Source organism: Lissotriton vulgaris, chromosome 9 (genome assembly GCF_964263255.1).
Source record: "Lissotriton vulgaris chromosome 9, aLisVul1.2, whole genome shotgun sequence".
Classification (NCBI taxonomy): Eukaryota; Metazoa; Chordata; class Amphibia; order Caudata; family Salamandridae; genus Lissotriton; species Lissotriton vulgaris.
This window is the reverse complement of record NC_141697.1, coordinates 331,179,875-331,195,413: the sequence shown is the minus strand read 5'-3', so window position 1 is coordinate 331,195,413 and position 15,539 is coordinate 331,179,875. Positions and strand designations below refer to the sequence as shown.

At 44.0% G+C, this 15,539-nt stretch overlaps 1 protein-coding gene across 3 annotated transcripts in view; it reads right to left on the bottom strand.

The window, feature by feature from the left end:
* Positions 1 to 15,539, bottom strand: part of CCDC88C (coiled-coil and HOOK domain protein 88C) — a 584,514-nt gene that overhangs the window by 177,504 nt on the left and 391,471 nt on the right. For all 3 annotated transcript variants that reach the window (XM_086937646.1, XM_086937645.1, XM_086937647.1), the window contains exon 20: positions 13,640 to 13,917. In XM_086937646.1, the coding sequence (XP_086793772.1) occupies positions 13,640 to 13,917 (278 nt within the window). The remainder of the gene's footprint in view (positions 1 to 13,639; positions 13,918 to 15,539) is intronic.

The following is a 15,539-nucleotide window of genomic DNA, read 5'->3' as shown; positions in this document are numbered from 1 at the left end:
CTGATTAGTCAGGAGCCGCCTTCTTTGGTCCTCGCATCATTCTAGGTAAATATAATCTGTGTGGTATGTCCTTGTACTGTTTCCCTTTTCCACCCTTCCCAGGTACCAATGACTAAAATTTCATTTCATCTTTGAAGTCTTGCAAAATTATTGTTTCAATAATTATTTTCTTACTTGAAAAGGCTTTAACTTCACTACTTTGGCTGCCGACTCATAAAATATTGCATAGATAAAGTGTTTTAAAACTTTCCGAGTCTGTGATTATTTATGAAGGTAAATGTTATTATCTAACTATTACTCTAACTCCCTAGATTCCTAGGTCTTAGAGTACAGGTGACAAGGATTTGGTAGGTCATGGTGTACAGGTATAAGTCCTAAAAGTGAATAAAATTCTGATAGGCAGGAAGTTAAGCTGGATTGCCAGTTCATGGTGTGAATGTTTATCGGCCCAGGTGAGTATGTTAAACTGAGCTGGTTATCCCGCGCCATCAATGCTCCGATGTTTGATAGGGATAATAGGTAAGTTGAGGGACCAGATAGTGACCTTGACTAGGATGGAAGAAAATTTTGAGGAGAAGGAAAAAAAAAGAAGCAAAGCCCCATTGGCACTGTAGTGGTGGGCCATGAAAGGGTGGGAACTAATATGACTGCCAGGCAAGGGATCCTCACTCCATGTTGCGATCACGATACAGTGGAGGTCCAATTTTTCTACAGGTACATAGTTGATGGTCTTGTGGCCATGGAGGCTAGAATCATCCCACAAGCTTATACCAGCATTGTAATAAAGCATTGGGTTCTGGGAACAGGTGTCAGTAGTGCTCCAGGCGATAAAGCCCAGGCTGTGAGGGATGCCAGCCGCGGAACAAATGGGTACTACCCTTGACTAACATTGCCTGCTCAGGAAAACAGTGCTGATATAGAAAGCGCCAATGCCAAATTTTACTTCAATCTAACTTCTGACTAATTTTTTTAAAACTAATTTGCCTTCTGAAGCTAGGGGGAAACCTCTTAGTCCTCTTGCAATTGGTCTTGAGTCTGGTGGGCATTACCCTACCTCCAGGGAGCAGGTCGTAATTGATCTCGCACACCTGGTAGTGGAACTAGTGGTTGGTGACTTTCCGCCCACAATTCAGTCCAATGCACTTTTTTGAAAACTCTGCCATGGAACGTAGCAGGGTTTACAAAACGGCTCTCCGAGGTGGATTGGGTTAATTTTATAGAATCCCACGAGGTCTGCCTCCTTCAAGAGACCTGGTCTCTATCTCCATTCCACAGAAGGTTTCCCTCCTTCAGTGTAAATGCAGTCCAGAATGGAAAGGCCAGACCCTCTGGGGGGGCTAAGGATTTGGGTCAAAACATCCCTTCAATGCAAAATTAGGAAAATCTCTATTGATTTGCTTGATGTAATGGCAGTTGTGCTTGTATTGACTTCTGGTATGTTATGTTAAACTTTTATAATACAGTTGGAACCGAATTTGCAAAGTCAGTGGTTTCAAATACTCTTGAGGTGGTGCTTTCTTGACACAAGTAAGGGTTACCTTTCGGTGGCAGGTGATTTTAATACCACGTTTGAACTCTTAATCAGGGCCACTGGAATTATGCAATTGTGCGGCTGATGCAATTCTTTGCATAATTATAGATTTGCTGCATTGGCCAATGTTTCATATGCCACATAATGTGCAGAATAAAATTATATATATCTTTATAGCCCAAACGTTTCAAAAGCTGCCAAAAATGCAGCAACATTTGTTGCAGTGTGCTGGAAGGCCCGTGCAAAACCGGACTGGTCACCTTTCTATTGCTTATTGCTATATTTGAGTGTTAAACTGGTACTAATGAGGTGCAACCAATGCCAAGACACTGTTACAGAGTTTAAAAATGACTCACTAATGAAGTAATACTATTAAAAAATGTGTAGCATTATGCCGCATAATTTCCTCAAACCTGCCACATAATTTGGCCTTCTCCTGCCACATAATTCCTGTAGCCCAGCCCTTAATTGACAGCAAGCCTGGGATAATCAGTGGGGTTATTCCCCAGCATGTGAGATGCACCCCCAAAACAGGACCGGTATTGGCCCTAACCCTTAGTTTTAATCTTAGAACCGCAATTGGTAAAACGTCATCCAATCGTCTGGTAAGAATTACATAATAGACCTGAGCATCAGAGTAGGATTGACTATTTTTGGGTAGACGCGAAGCTATCACCATCTTAGTTAGATATGGAAGTGGTGGATAGATCAGACAGTGATCATCATGCACTGACCAGAACTCTACCTGATAATTCCAGGCTAAAATAACATTCTGCGGGCCCTAGTGATCTGGGTGGCCTTTCCTCTACCAATAACCAGAAGAACATTGTATGAAATGAGTGGAAAGGAAACCCTAGCCCTAGAAGCAGTTATTGCTAGAGTGGAGAAAGAAGTAGGCTATTTATCACTCCTTCCAGCATACACAAGGACATAGGTGTGGAGTGTGAGTCATGCTCAACTTTTTGCACAGGTTAGGGATTTGTTAGGTAAAATATCTAAAGGGGGGTTGAGGAGGCCTAAGACTAACCCTTAGTTATTGCAGGTTAGAAAAGAATAAGCTCCTATCAGCAGTTAAATCCAACTCGCACCTCAATATAATAAATTGTAGGGTCTGGTATAGGCAGGCTTTGTTTAGGGTCAAAAAGGAGTGGGAAAATTCCTTGCTGTCCACTCTCCAGGAAAGCCCTGACCTCTAAAGACAGCCATACCTTTTGGCGTACGGCATCAGCCTGTCTAACTGCTCCCCAAACTATATGATTGGGTGACCCATTTCATTACGTTGTACACGGATGGTGGTGCTTTAGAGGATGGTAAAATGATCCAACATGTGGCTGACTAAGAGGATGTAAACACCTTTGCTTTCACACCTAATGAGACATTGACTGCTATTAATTCTTGCATCCAGCTCGTGCCTCAGGGCCATAGAGGATCCTAAATGATTCGTATAAAATGAATCCAGAGGTGTGACGCCCATACATTAACAGGCCATTGAATGCTATTTTGTCGGGTCTTGAGATCCCCGCCTGATGGAAGCTAGCGGAGATAATGCCAATTTATAAGAGGGACCAGGCCAACCCGGGGAACTATCGTCTAATTACCTCTGTTAAAATATTTTTTGTAAGCAAGAATGAATTCATCTGCAGGACTGGATAATAAATGAAGGTATTTATCTGACTTGCAGGTAGATTTTAGAACAAACGTTAGTACACTAGATCAGGTCTTTTGGTTTACTTGTATATATTGGTGTGAGGTGCTATTCAATAGGGGAAAGCTATATGTTGCCTTCGTTAATCTGCTTCCATGAGGAAAACTGTGAAGAGTCCTGGAAAACATGGGTATCCATCCCCCCTTCTCTTTTGAAAATCTTGGTGAGGTTCCAAGTGGGGAATTTGGCTCAGGTTAGATGGGAAGTGGTTCGGCAGCTGACCGAACCATTTAGGGTAGTTCAGGGAGTTAGACGGGGGTTGCGTTTTAGCCCCCACCCTGTTCTCCCTCTACATTGATCACCTCAGTAAAGATGGATGTGATGCTCCCTAGCTGGGGGGTGTGGGGGAGGAGGGTTCCGGCCCTCCTCTTCACTGACAATACCCTATTGATTTCCAAGGATCCCCAGGTGCTGCAATCGCCGTTAGATCTTTTTTCTTCCTTTTGTGTTGAGCGGGCCTGGAGCTTAATAGTGCTAAGCCTAAATGTATGAATTTCTCTAAAATTAGAGTGATCCGTTGTAACAGGCAGATACTGGTGGGTAATACATGTATTTTTTGGGTGTCTGCTTTTGACTAACTAGGTATCAGAATGCCACCCAACCTGAGCTGGGCCCACACAGATGGAAAATGCTCATTTGGTGCTCACCCAGCAGACTGCAAATATATTAAAGGATCATCGTAAGACCATCTCCTGAAGGGTTGCCCCTGCCCTTGAGATCTACATTGTCAAGGCTCTTGGATCTGTTTTGTATGGGGCTCCTCTAACTCAAATAGTCTTGATATGGTGGAACACAGGTTTATGAGGGCCTTATTATCACTTCCAGTGAGCACTCCCCTATATTTGGATCTTGCTCAGTGGAAGATTTAACATAAAACTGAACGTAGATTGTTAATGTTTTGGTACCGGTTGTGGACCACTGATGAATTGGAATCCTATTGCGATGTTGCAAGAGATCTTATGGCCTTTCTAGGCGTAAAGAAGATCCCATAGTTTTGCACCATTAAATTGCTGTTGCAGAAGCTGGATCTAGACATTTATTGGTCCACTCCGGAGTTGTTGCGTACGGTTTCCCGAGATAAGATCAAAAACATGCACTGGGAGGCTGAAGCTGTGGACACTGTGACCAAGAGCAAAGAAAGCCTCACAATGACACATTTATTTTAAACCTTGTATGCATTATGAGACAGACGTTGATGAAATTGTACCACAGTTAGCTCTTAAACTATACCTGCAGTTCAGATATGATACAGTTTAAAGCTTCAAGCTCCAAATGGCATGATCAGAGGGAGAGGGTTGACCAGTGCCCGGCACGCACAGGGGGTGATGAAATGCTGCAACACATTGTTTTCTGATTCCAGTACAATAAGATTCGGGCCAAGCGAATTGCGTCCCTCAGTAAAAATCTAGGCATCAGATGTCACTTGGCTGACTTTAGAATTCTGAGTACAAGTATACTGCATGTAATCTTCAAAGTTGCCAGTTAACTACACAGTTCAAGTGCAGCAAGATTTGTATCCCGCGTTCGCACATGAAGTACTTGTGCTGCCACCCCGTGGTCGCGTAAAAAGTGAAGTATTTGCCGCACTCACTACATACAATTAGCCCGGGGAGAGGTATTTTCAGTGTTAGGTATATCTCTCACCTATTTCAAGTATTTGGCTTGAAATGTGGCATACTATCTGAAATCGGTATTTATAATCTCGAATTCAGCACGGTTCCCTAATCCTGGCCCCTTTCCTCTGATACATTTTGGCAGGTTGCACCTGGGTTGGTGAGGGCATGTAGACAGTGAGGGTTTATAATCACGTGACTCAGATTTGCAAATCCTGCACCAATGCTTGTTTGTACAGAGATCCGAACTGAGCACTTTACTCCGTATCAGTACGTCAGCGGTTGTGCCTGTTCAAGGTGTTCAGATTGTGATGGCAATGAGCAGGGAGTTTGTTACCTAGAGGCCGTTGTAGTTCCACCCCCTGTCACCTTCACTTGCCCGTCTGATTCTCGCATACTTGTTGCATTATGACTGCTTCCTGCTGTGACCCTCAAGCATTGGCTTATTCAAATGCAGTTCAACAGGAAGTTCATGCTGGCCATGTAAACCCTCCGCACCCATTTCTGCCTGCACCTGGGCCACTCACTGCCTTCCTTAAAACATTAAGTGCACTCCTCAAGGTATAGCAAAACTTACTGTACGACAGACTTCTGTGGGCCGATGGCGAAAATTTAATTGCACAATAAAATCTGTCCCTTACTGATGTGTGCGTCTTTTATAGTAGAACTTTAATCATATTGTGTTCCACTCTTCATTTTTAAATTGTTCACATTTTGAGGTGGAAACTGCGTCATTTTGAGGTGGAAACTGTGTCTTGCTCTTCAATTCTAATTGTAATGAGAACCGTACTTGTACCAAAAAGCATTTTGTAGTAGTCAAGTCGTGTTTGGTAGTAGACTTCTGGTTGCTGACTAGATGAACAGTACCAAAAGAAGTCTATTGATCCCTAAGGTGAGCACTCTTTCATTTTAATTACAGTGACAAGCACTCCTGTATAATTTTTGCTCGCATATCTCTTATTCTTCTTTCCCCTCAGCACAATTTATATAATTAAAATATTTAACCATAAATAACAGATAGCAATTTATTCAATTTATGACATCCAAATTGTAGGAAGGTAGATACCTGACTATGGTTACCCCCAACTTTTTTCCTGGTGTTTTGCTGGTTTTCTGACTTAGTTGACCTGGGGCCCTGCTATTCAGGACCCCAGGCCCACTGCTCTCTCTAAAAATGGATTCCATGTGCCTTAGGTACATTTCCAATTGGGACTGGACCACCTTATCAGACCCTGTAACTCAGGGCATAGGTGTACCCAGGGCCTACCAGGGGCTGAAGCATGTATTATGCCACCCCTGGATGGCCATCTAAATCTGACACAACTGGCTGCAGGACAGCTGGGGCAAGGTGGTGTAATCACCCTTTGCTTTAGATATAGTATACCTATATCTAACCCTAACAATGGACACACAGATCCCTATCAGTCACTCCTATGGCAGGCCTTAACAATCCTGAAGGCAGAGTGCATAGAATCGTGTGAAATGGTGCTCTGGCATGAGCTGAGCCCGTTTGCAGCTTGCGGAACCAAGTCCTAATAGCTGTTCCATGATAACGCATACCATATACTCTTAAGTGCATTATAATCCTCGCGGTTAAATGCTATCTCTGGTATTGCTTTATCAAAACATGTCGAGTAAGGTGTCATACGAATTGGAATACTAACCCCTCGCCAATTCTGGCGACGGGGTTAGCATTCCACCCTTCTAGAGGGACACGACATGTATGTAACTGTGAACCCCGGTTAAAGTTAACTGAAGCCTCAGCTCCACAAAATGGATGCTGCCACCACAGACACGAGTCTGACCTCCTGCTGCTGGGAGTCCTTCCAGCGAGGAGAGCTTGGACAAAGGGTTTCCTGTCAGGGGCGGTGCTAGCACCATCCCAGACAGGGTTTTGTGTATCCTGGGTAGGCAGGGCTTTACAGGAAGGTGACTGCTGAGTGGCACCCCGGTGCTCACTACGCATCTGCCGGCTAGAACCAGTTCCAGGGGCACACCAGCCCCTGGCCTGGGGAAAGTCCGGCATGGGAGAGGGGTGTAACCATCCCCCTTCCTGGTCCCACCCCTAGGGCAGGACCTAGTCGCGTACCCACCCCTTTCTTTAGGATAAAGGCAGGAGCGGGGACCCTTCCAAATTAGATCATCTTTGAATCAAGAAACTACTTTCTACGAAAGGAACTCTCGACTCTTCTCAAGATTTCTCCCTTGTGGCTAAGAAGTAGTCACCCTGCATCCGCAGGCACCATCTAAGAACTCTGCGGTTTGCTGCACGTCCGTCCTCAGAAATCCGACTACCCAGCTCGACGAGAACTGGCTTCCCTGGCACCTCTGACCTCTACCCACATCGTCAGCTCAGCTGAGATCCGTGGGTGCGACGAGACCTCGAGGGACCGGCCATCTTCAGAACCTGCATGACTTCTAAACCAGCACGACCGCCGAGGGATCCTCTGGTGAGTGCTTTGGGGTCCGAGAAGCCCCGACCCTGAGCAGCTCCAGCACCGAAGTTCAGCCTCCCAGCATCTCCACGATCTGCGTGGGGCCCTTCTGCTTTTGCCGCTCATCACGTTGTCTGGCTACTAGCCGCTGGCTTGTGGCCTTCTCGACGACGCCCGACAACAACGCTGTTGGTCTGGTTGCTCCAGACTGACATTTGCTCCCTTCTGGAAGAGGAGCACCCCGGACCCTCCTGGTCCACTCAAGACGCCATTTTAGGTCCACCACGTGGCCCTGAATTTGCCAAGGCTGTTGCCCCAACCCTGGGCCCAGCGACGCCGACAGCATCAACCTTCGTGGGACAGCTCGCACCTCCATCCTGGTCGCCGACAAACGCCTCCCGATCCGTGAGACTGCAGAGCCTAGCGTCGCCCACTCACCTAGTCGAGGTGACGATCATCCGGTACCCTCTGACTACTGGCTAGTAGTTACGAACTTGGTCCCCTCTGCTTTCAGGTGTCATCCATCTCTGATCCAGGCTTGGATCACTACGAACTATCTCCACTGGTCCCTGGCCAGCAACTCCTTCCTTCCGGCTCCCGGTTCGTCAGCGAGGACTCCCGACGTCTGTAAAGACTTTTGCAGCCGCAGCCCCTGGGCTAGGTAACTTCGGCATTTCGGTGCCCGCATAGCCTCATTATCTAAGGGTCCAGAGTCACTGTCGCTTCCGACTTACCATATCGGGTTCGCCCGAGAACACTAAACTTTCCGTGCCCTCGGGTATTTGTGTAGATTGTGCACTTGAAGTATTTTCCCAAGAGTTTTGTTGTGTGCTTAGTACCCTGGCCTCATAAAGAGTACAGGGCTGTTGTGATTCTAATAAATACACTGTTTATTTTCATAACACTTGTGTGGTGTCCTTTCACTTGGTGTTCAAGGGGTATATGTGATGGTATAACAGCTGGCTTAACACGCCCTCTAGAGTTTAGCCCGAAGACTGCTCGTATCCACGCTACTAGGATAGCTGGTCTAAGGTTGACTTACAACCAATCACCATAAGGGTCGTTTGGACTGATGCATAGTGATCACTAGAATAGTGAGCACTGCATATCAGGCCAACTTCTCACACAAATGTCTGAGCTTTATTTTATTTAAATTTGGTTCACATTAATTGAATACTGAATTTAATGATTTTGTGCTCAATAGGGAAATACTGCTGGGTTTCTCCTATTAGAAGCGAAATTCTGTTTTGCTTCTAAACACCACGCTAGTTGGATGCAAGTCATGTTTGCTCCATGAATACATGGTGGAATGTTTCAGTCATTGCGGAATATACTTGAACTAGTAGGCCTTTTGCCTGGGAACAAGTGCTTTAACTTTATTTGTCATGAAGATTCTTTCCAAACTTCACATGAGCAGAGGTTTGGTAGGCCGCTGCCTTAGTTTTATGTTCATGCTCTCTGTCCTGCCTACTATTGTCTTGTTCTGTTCTTGGATGTTCATCACAATAAAATACAATGAACATAATCTTCACAAAAGTTATTTACAAAAGATATTGCCATTATAAATTACAATAACTTTTATTTAAGTATTAATTATTTTAAAAAAATAAAAGCCATTTTTATTTTTAATATTAATACATCTAAGTCATGTAAATACAACACATATTGCATTACAAATGCTATAGGTGTCTCATTTGCTAAAGTTAACACTATTGGCATTGTAAATGACAACGTTATTAATTTCGCTATTTTCAAAACAAAAACATAAATAAAAAATGTGTCATTTACAATACTAATACCTCTAACTTTACTAATGCGAGCCCTATTGCATTGCAAGTGCTTGTTATTTTTCTTAGCTTTGATGATCTTTCGGATCGAAATAAAGTATGTGTATGGATAAATAATTAAGAGTGTTATAATTGATTGTAGAACCAAGATGGAAGTGTCCCGGCTTGTGAATGGACTCTGTAGAGATATAATGAGCACTACCCAAAATATGGACATTATACATTTACAAGGAGCTCTTGCACGAGTAAGATTTCTCATTATATTTCACGACTCCTACTGACACTAACTAAATGTCACAGTCATACGAAGGAACACACAGAAGTTGATTGACCATGTATGCAGTTATGGCCTGACCACAAATGTTTGGGTAATCAATACAGGAATTACTTTTGGGCGATGATACCGATACCTGCTGTAGTAAGCAATTTACCATTCCATGTCTAGTTACATCGTTGACTATTAAACTTGTGAAAATTGATGCAACCTCTTCTGGTACAAATAAAAACCTCGAAGGGGAGGGGAGGGGAAGTCCTTCATTTTGCTCTTGAACCACACTTAGCTTAGCATTTTAAATTCCAGGTCCTAACCTTAATTAAGTTGACATGCAACCCATGTACATATCAATTTTTTAGCAACTGTGGTTTAACAATTTAGCAAATATGCCCATGTTTGTAATAAAATAAACATACTTTTTTATGCATCACTTTGTTCAACAGTCTAAAGGCTATTTAGGGCTAAGTGTTATTTTCACTATGCTCAATCGGACTCATTGTCATTATAGACAGATATGATTGAGTCAGGCCTGCTTGGACCCAAATCGAGGACCAGAAGTTAGAATTTTTTTTTGCAATGGATGCATTAACCTAGTCAACTGGTGTAGTGACTCGGTGGTGACTGGCTCATTCGTGTGGTGAATGGATGCCCAACACTTTGGACTGACGGGTCTGTGGCAGCAATGAAGCTGATGGCCTCAACTCAGCTCAGCTCTTAACATTCATGAAAGGAGGGCACATAAACCTACGCCTCTCCTTCGCAGCAAAGTGTGCTTACTAGAAGTAATGCCAGGGGTTGGAAATGAAACAGCCCTCTGAACAGGGAAAACTCTCTCCAGATTCTTCACCTCTTTTTCTTACAAGGTTACAGCAGCTAGGCTGCTTGTCAGTCAGCCAATGAGGGCAGGAGATGGAACCAGGTCGCATTACCTTATTGTGCGTGAGCTTACAGGTAGCAGGTTCCCCCTACGCAAAGAGGCATGGAGGTGGAAACCTAGTTAGTGATTGATATTTCTCCCTTGCCCATCCTGGCCTCTGCTGTCTTGTCACGCTTCCTTTGTCCAACCACTGCCAGCCCTGAGAACCAGTGCTGGCCTTGATCCCCCGGGGTGAGGGGGGTATAGGTGTTCTCCTCATGCGTTTTTCTAAAATCCACAAAGATTAGGTAAAGCAATGCTGCAGAGGGGTTGATAAGTGGAAGAGGGCTGCACAAGTGATTCGTGATGCATATGCATGCATGTATGTATGGAGAAGGGTGGATCATGGCCTCCATATGGCATAACAAGCTCATCACAGCATAACTGGTGTGTGGGAGACACTGGTACATCACAGCACAACAGGTATGTGGGGTACAAACTGTCTCATGTCCAGGAGATGAGGTGGTCCTCGTTCTGCCTGCCTCAGTTAGGATCATTGGAATGAGATTGCTCACTCTGCAGTTTGGGCAACGTTTTTATAACATACCTGTTTCAACGTTCGCCAGACTCAGCTATAAATGGATATTGCTGAGAGTTGGGCTTCGTGGGCCACTTTTCAGTGTGGATTTTCTACAAGAGGCTACACCAGGCCACCAATAGAAGTTAACCACATTTTGCTGGCAGAACGCTTGATACCTGTAGTAAACTCATACTGGAGATGTATTTTGCAGCTTCCTAATACATCCTCCCACAGGGCACGGAGAATCGGATTCGGGTCGTGTTATTGACACCTGTGCCCTGCCGTTCGCACCCGCCCACCTGCAGAGCCTAGGAGGGCCGCTCTCCCGGGTAGGGCCTCTCCGGTGTTGATCGCTGGTGCCAGAAGTTTGTTACAGGAAGTGTTCACAGTTCAAAGAAACAAGCTGAGCAATCAGAACAAGCATGCAGCAAGGTTCCCACCCCCACTCGGCTCCGCTGGAACAATCACTGCTGTAGATTTATAATCGTGACTTGCCCCGTAAAACTATGTTCAAACAAGCAAATCCCTATTTTGAGGGAATGACCAATGCCGGGGGATGCGTTCTTTGTACCCCGCTGGTCAAATTCATTATCGGGAAAGTAACAAGCAGAATCGTAATGGAAGAAAAGTGAACATAAATTAATTGACAAAACGAAGGCATGTATGTAAACAGAAAGCCACACGGGTCCTGCTCTGGGGCGGAGGACAAAGCGAATTCTTGCGGCGGCGGTCGGGGGGAAATGGCATAACAAAAGCGCCACCATTTTTGCAATTCGGGGCGTGTATTTAGCAGTTGAGTGACGGATGACGTCACGGCCTAAAAACTGCAAAAATCACGCCCCCGAATCGCAAAAAGACGGGGCTTGAACTGAGTGAAGCCCCTCTCCTCCAATGGCTGGCCTCCGTTTAGGAAGCCAGCCAATGGAGAAGAGGGGCGGGTTCAAGCCCCCATACTGCAAACAAAAAATCTCAGACTCTGCCCACTGCTTACGCAGTGCGACGATAGTCCGAGTCCTAAAAAAACGGCATTTACCATTTTAATGCTGGCCACCAGAAATGCTTGGTGACTTGACAGGTTAATGTTTCCACAATCATGGGGATCCAAGCTTTGCATGAATATCTGACGACTTTTCTTTGAACCCTCAATTACATATGAAAACATCCATAACTACCCAAAACACAGATTACAACCCCATAGGGCATCCCACAAACAGCAGCTACCCCTCTACTAATGAAAGAGTGTCAATCCCAATGTAAATTGCAGACATTGGGCTGAACAAAACAGTGTAATAAAACACTTTCAGCGTAAACAAACCTTTTACAAATTTGTACTGTCTTTGGAAAAAAAAATAGTTTGGATAAACATAAGTCAAAAGCACAACACAGGAAAGATTATTGATTGACTTGGGCCTATAGTGTCATTAAATTGATATCAAAACCATGTGCTTTAGATATATCAATCCCCCTTGTCATTGGAAAGCGGATCCTTCCATCAACATTCAGAGGAACACTTGACCTTTGAACCTGTATCTTGCATGTGGCCGAAGCACTCAAGAAGGAATTAAAATCGCATTTTGAGCAAAGTGGATTGCTGTTCTTAATTTAATCTAGAGTGCAGTGAAATGTATCCCCAAATCTACAAACATATGGACACCTACCCTCTACAGCTTCACCTACGCCATTGTTTAGAGGGCACCCTTCAGACTCGGCCATTTTAAACCATGCCTCTGACTATGGCGTGCAATAAAAACGTGTAGCCTAATGAGACACAAATCCATCTCGTAGTTGCCCTTGAGGGACAGATGGCAGATGTAGCCAGTCAGTCACAAGCACAGGCTGCACCCGCTTTCCTAAGCATATCAATTATTCACACATCCCCTAGTGAACGAGGCACTCAAAATCGTTATCTCCGACGGGCATGGTTCACAGGCCACGCAAATACGTTGTTCTCAATGAGCAAGCTAACCATAATTAGATCCAGTTCTTTCCAGTCGCTAACTAAATTTGCCTCAGACTTAAGGCGGCGTGTCTTTTAATCAGAAAAATGGCTTTACCCAGCTTTCATTTGCCCAGACCTTCAGACGTTCCTTGGCTTTGTGCGTCTTCCCAGAACTGCTCACAAATATGATAGCGATGAAAAAGAGAGGTGCAATGCAGTGTGACTGAGAGGAGGGCAGCACCTGAGTTACAAGGTTAAACTTTCTTATGCTTTATATTGCGTACTTTACAACTTTTAAAGGGAACCGTCAGATTCAAGTGATGAAAGCAAAATTAAATCAAATTGAAATTTACTCAGAATATCAATTCTGGAATTTAATAGCTGGTGCAATAACGGTTACTGGCAGGGTGGTTCACATTTTCACCTATTTTTAAAATTACACTTTCTCTCCTCTCTAGAATTCAAGCGTGGTTGATGCTTGTGGTCAACATCCAAAATCAAAAAAAGTTTGATGGAGTCACTAGATCGAAGCGGAGCGCACACCATGTGAATCTAGCATAGGTTTGTTCTGCAAAATAACAATGTAACCCGTACTTGAATCTTTACATAAAAAATAATGAGAGAAGAAAAACGTCTTTGAAAAGTAAAACGCATAGTGATGGGGCAAATAAATCGAGGCTTAATTTAAAAATAAATGTGTGGGCATCAAATATAAGTATCAAAAAATTTACATATCAAAACAAACTGTTTGTTAAAAGAAAAGTTTCTGTGTATAATGAATGTCTACCGAGGATGACCTCTGTTAGCATTCCATTATATTTTACTAGTTTAGTAACTTTAATACCTTTCATCAATCCCTAGTCATGAATATAATACATCCTTTAATTTTCAATGTTGTGGCATTGTCCTAACACTATACCTTTCCTGCAGCTGCTTGTGGTCCACCTCCAGACTTTTATGCACAGTTTTCAGATTGCTGTGCTGTTTGATGAGCATCTCGTACTCTGTGGACTGTCGCTCGTGCAGGGACACCAGGTGCTCGTGGTCCCTCAGCAGCGACTCGTGCACAGCTTTCAGCTCATCGCGCTGCTTCTGGAAGCTCTCGATTTCGTTCTCCTTGGCTGTCTGCTGGCTCTGTAGTAAGGCATTCTGGGCCATAAGCGAGGCACTTTGAGAGCCAACTGCTGAATTTTCCACCTGCAATATATATATAATATGTATCGTAATATGAATAACTAACACATATTATAGGAAAATTATCTACCAATCATATATTGGAGCGCCACAATGGAAAATCTTTGCATATAGTATGCTGCTCCAAACATAGCAAGGGCAGGTCACGTAAGTACAATCAAACCCTTCCTCCTCAAGCCATCCCAGTCCACGGCGTAGGGCCTCCATCTTCTCCAATACTTATGCTCTGCTGATCTACCTCCATGGCACTACTTTTACCCTTTGAAAAGCTACTTTATTTGGCACCTCCCACCACAGCAACACAAACACAACCACTTAATTCCGACTATCAAGGACATTAAGCCACTCCCACTACAGGCTTGCATCAAATGTCATGCACTCAGCATCATCTTTTAACCTGTGACTCACTAAAAATCTTCTCCAGGGCCAACACTCCACAAAGTGGAGAATAAACCATCAGATCGCCAAGACCAGCAAGGAGAAAACAAGAAGGCAAACCTTCTGCTCGAGCAGCTCATCTTTGTTGGATAAACCCTCTTAAACCTGAGACTGTCCTCTCACATTCGTCATTCAGGCAAGCTGTGTCCACTGCCTGCCACCAATCCATCTGGCCTCCTTTCAAAGACTCCTAGAAGTACTATTGTATACCACCCATGTGGGCCTTAACTATTGCTTCTTAGTCCTTCTGATGTACGTTCGGTACCTTTATGCCTTTTTAAACATTTCCTTTGTGACTCTGTTATATGCGCTGTGAGCCACATTACTTCCTGGCCTACATTAAGAGCTCCACGGCCACCTTTGGCTGATTGTGTGTGTGCTAATGACAATCATAAAAGAAAACAGCAATAACAAACACTAGCAACTTGGAATCAGTGTGACACGGGAGTCTATTTCACAACTGGCATTTAGGCTATATCAAATAACGCTCCACATTGGCAAAAAGTGCTAATTTCATATAAGAATCTGGCAGTAGTAGAACAAGGGGATGAGATTTTAATGACCAACTATGGCAGACAGAGTAGGCACACTTCTAGGTGGTTGTTTGCGATCTGATCTGTGATTTGCTTACAATAAGATTTACACCTCAACGTGTTTGCAACATGAACCGCTGCTTTATACAGTCATAATGATCTAATCCCAGCCAGAGCTGAGGAGCCACTGATGTCATCACTGAAATGTTAGGGCTGGTGCTGAGATGGAAAGATTAGTTAGTATCTGTGACCCAGTTGTAGAGGAGAAAGGAGTCCGGAGTGGACCACGGAAGGGAAAAGGACCATGAACCATGGGGTCTTGCTCAGGCTTACCAGGTTCCGGATACCAAAAATGGGTTTCAGTAAACCATTATTGCTAGTAAAATTGCTGTTGTATGAGCCATGGACCCTGAGGTAAACAGAATTCGAGAGAGAAATGCCAATATCCCACTATTTGAGCATCAATGAGATAATGAGGTTATTTCCCTTTTGTATACCTAAGCAGAGCAGATGACTATCCAGTAAAACTGTATGTACTGTGATTGATTTGATGAGTGTGTTACTGGACATATAGAAGTTTATAAGTCTTCTTGTAGGAAAACCACCAAGGGCAAAACAAGATCAGTAGGGGTGTATCAAAGTTTACCAGTTTAG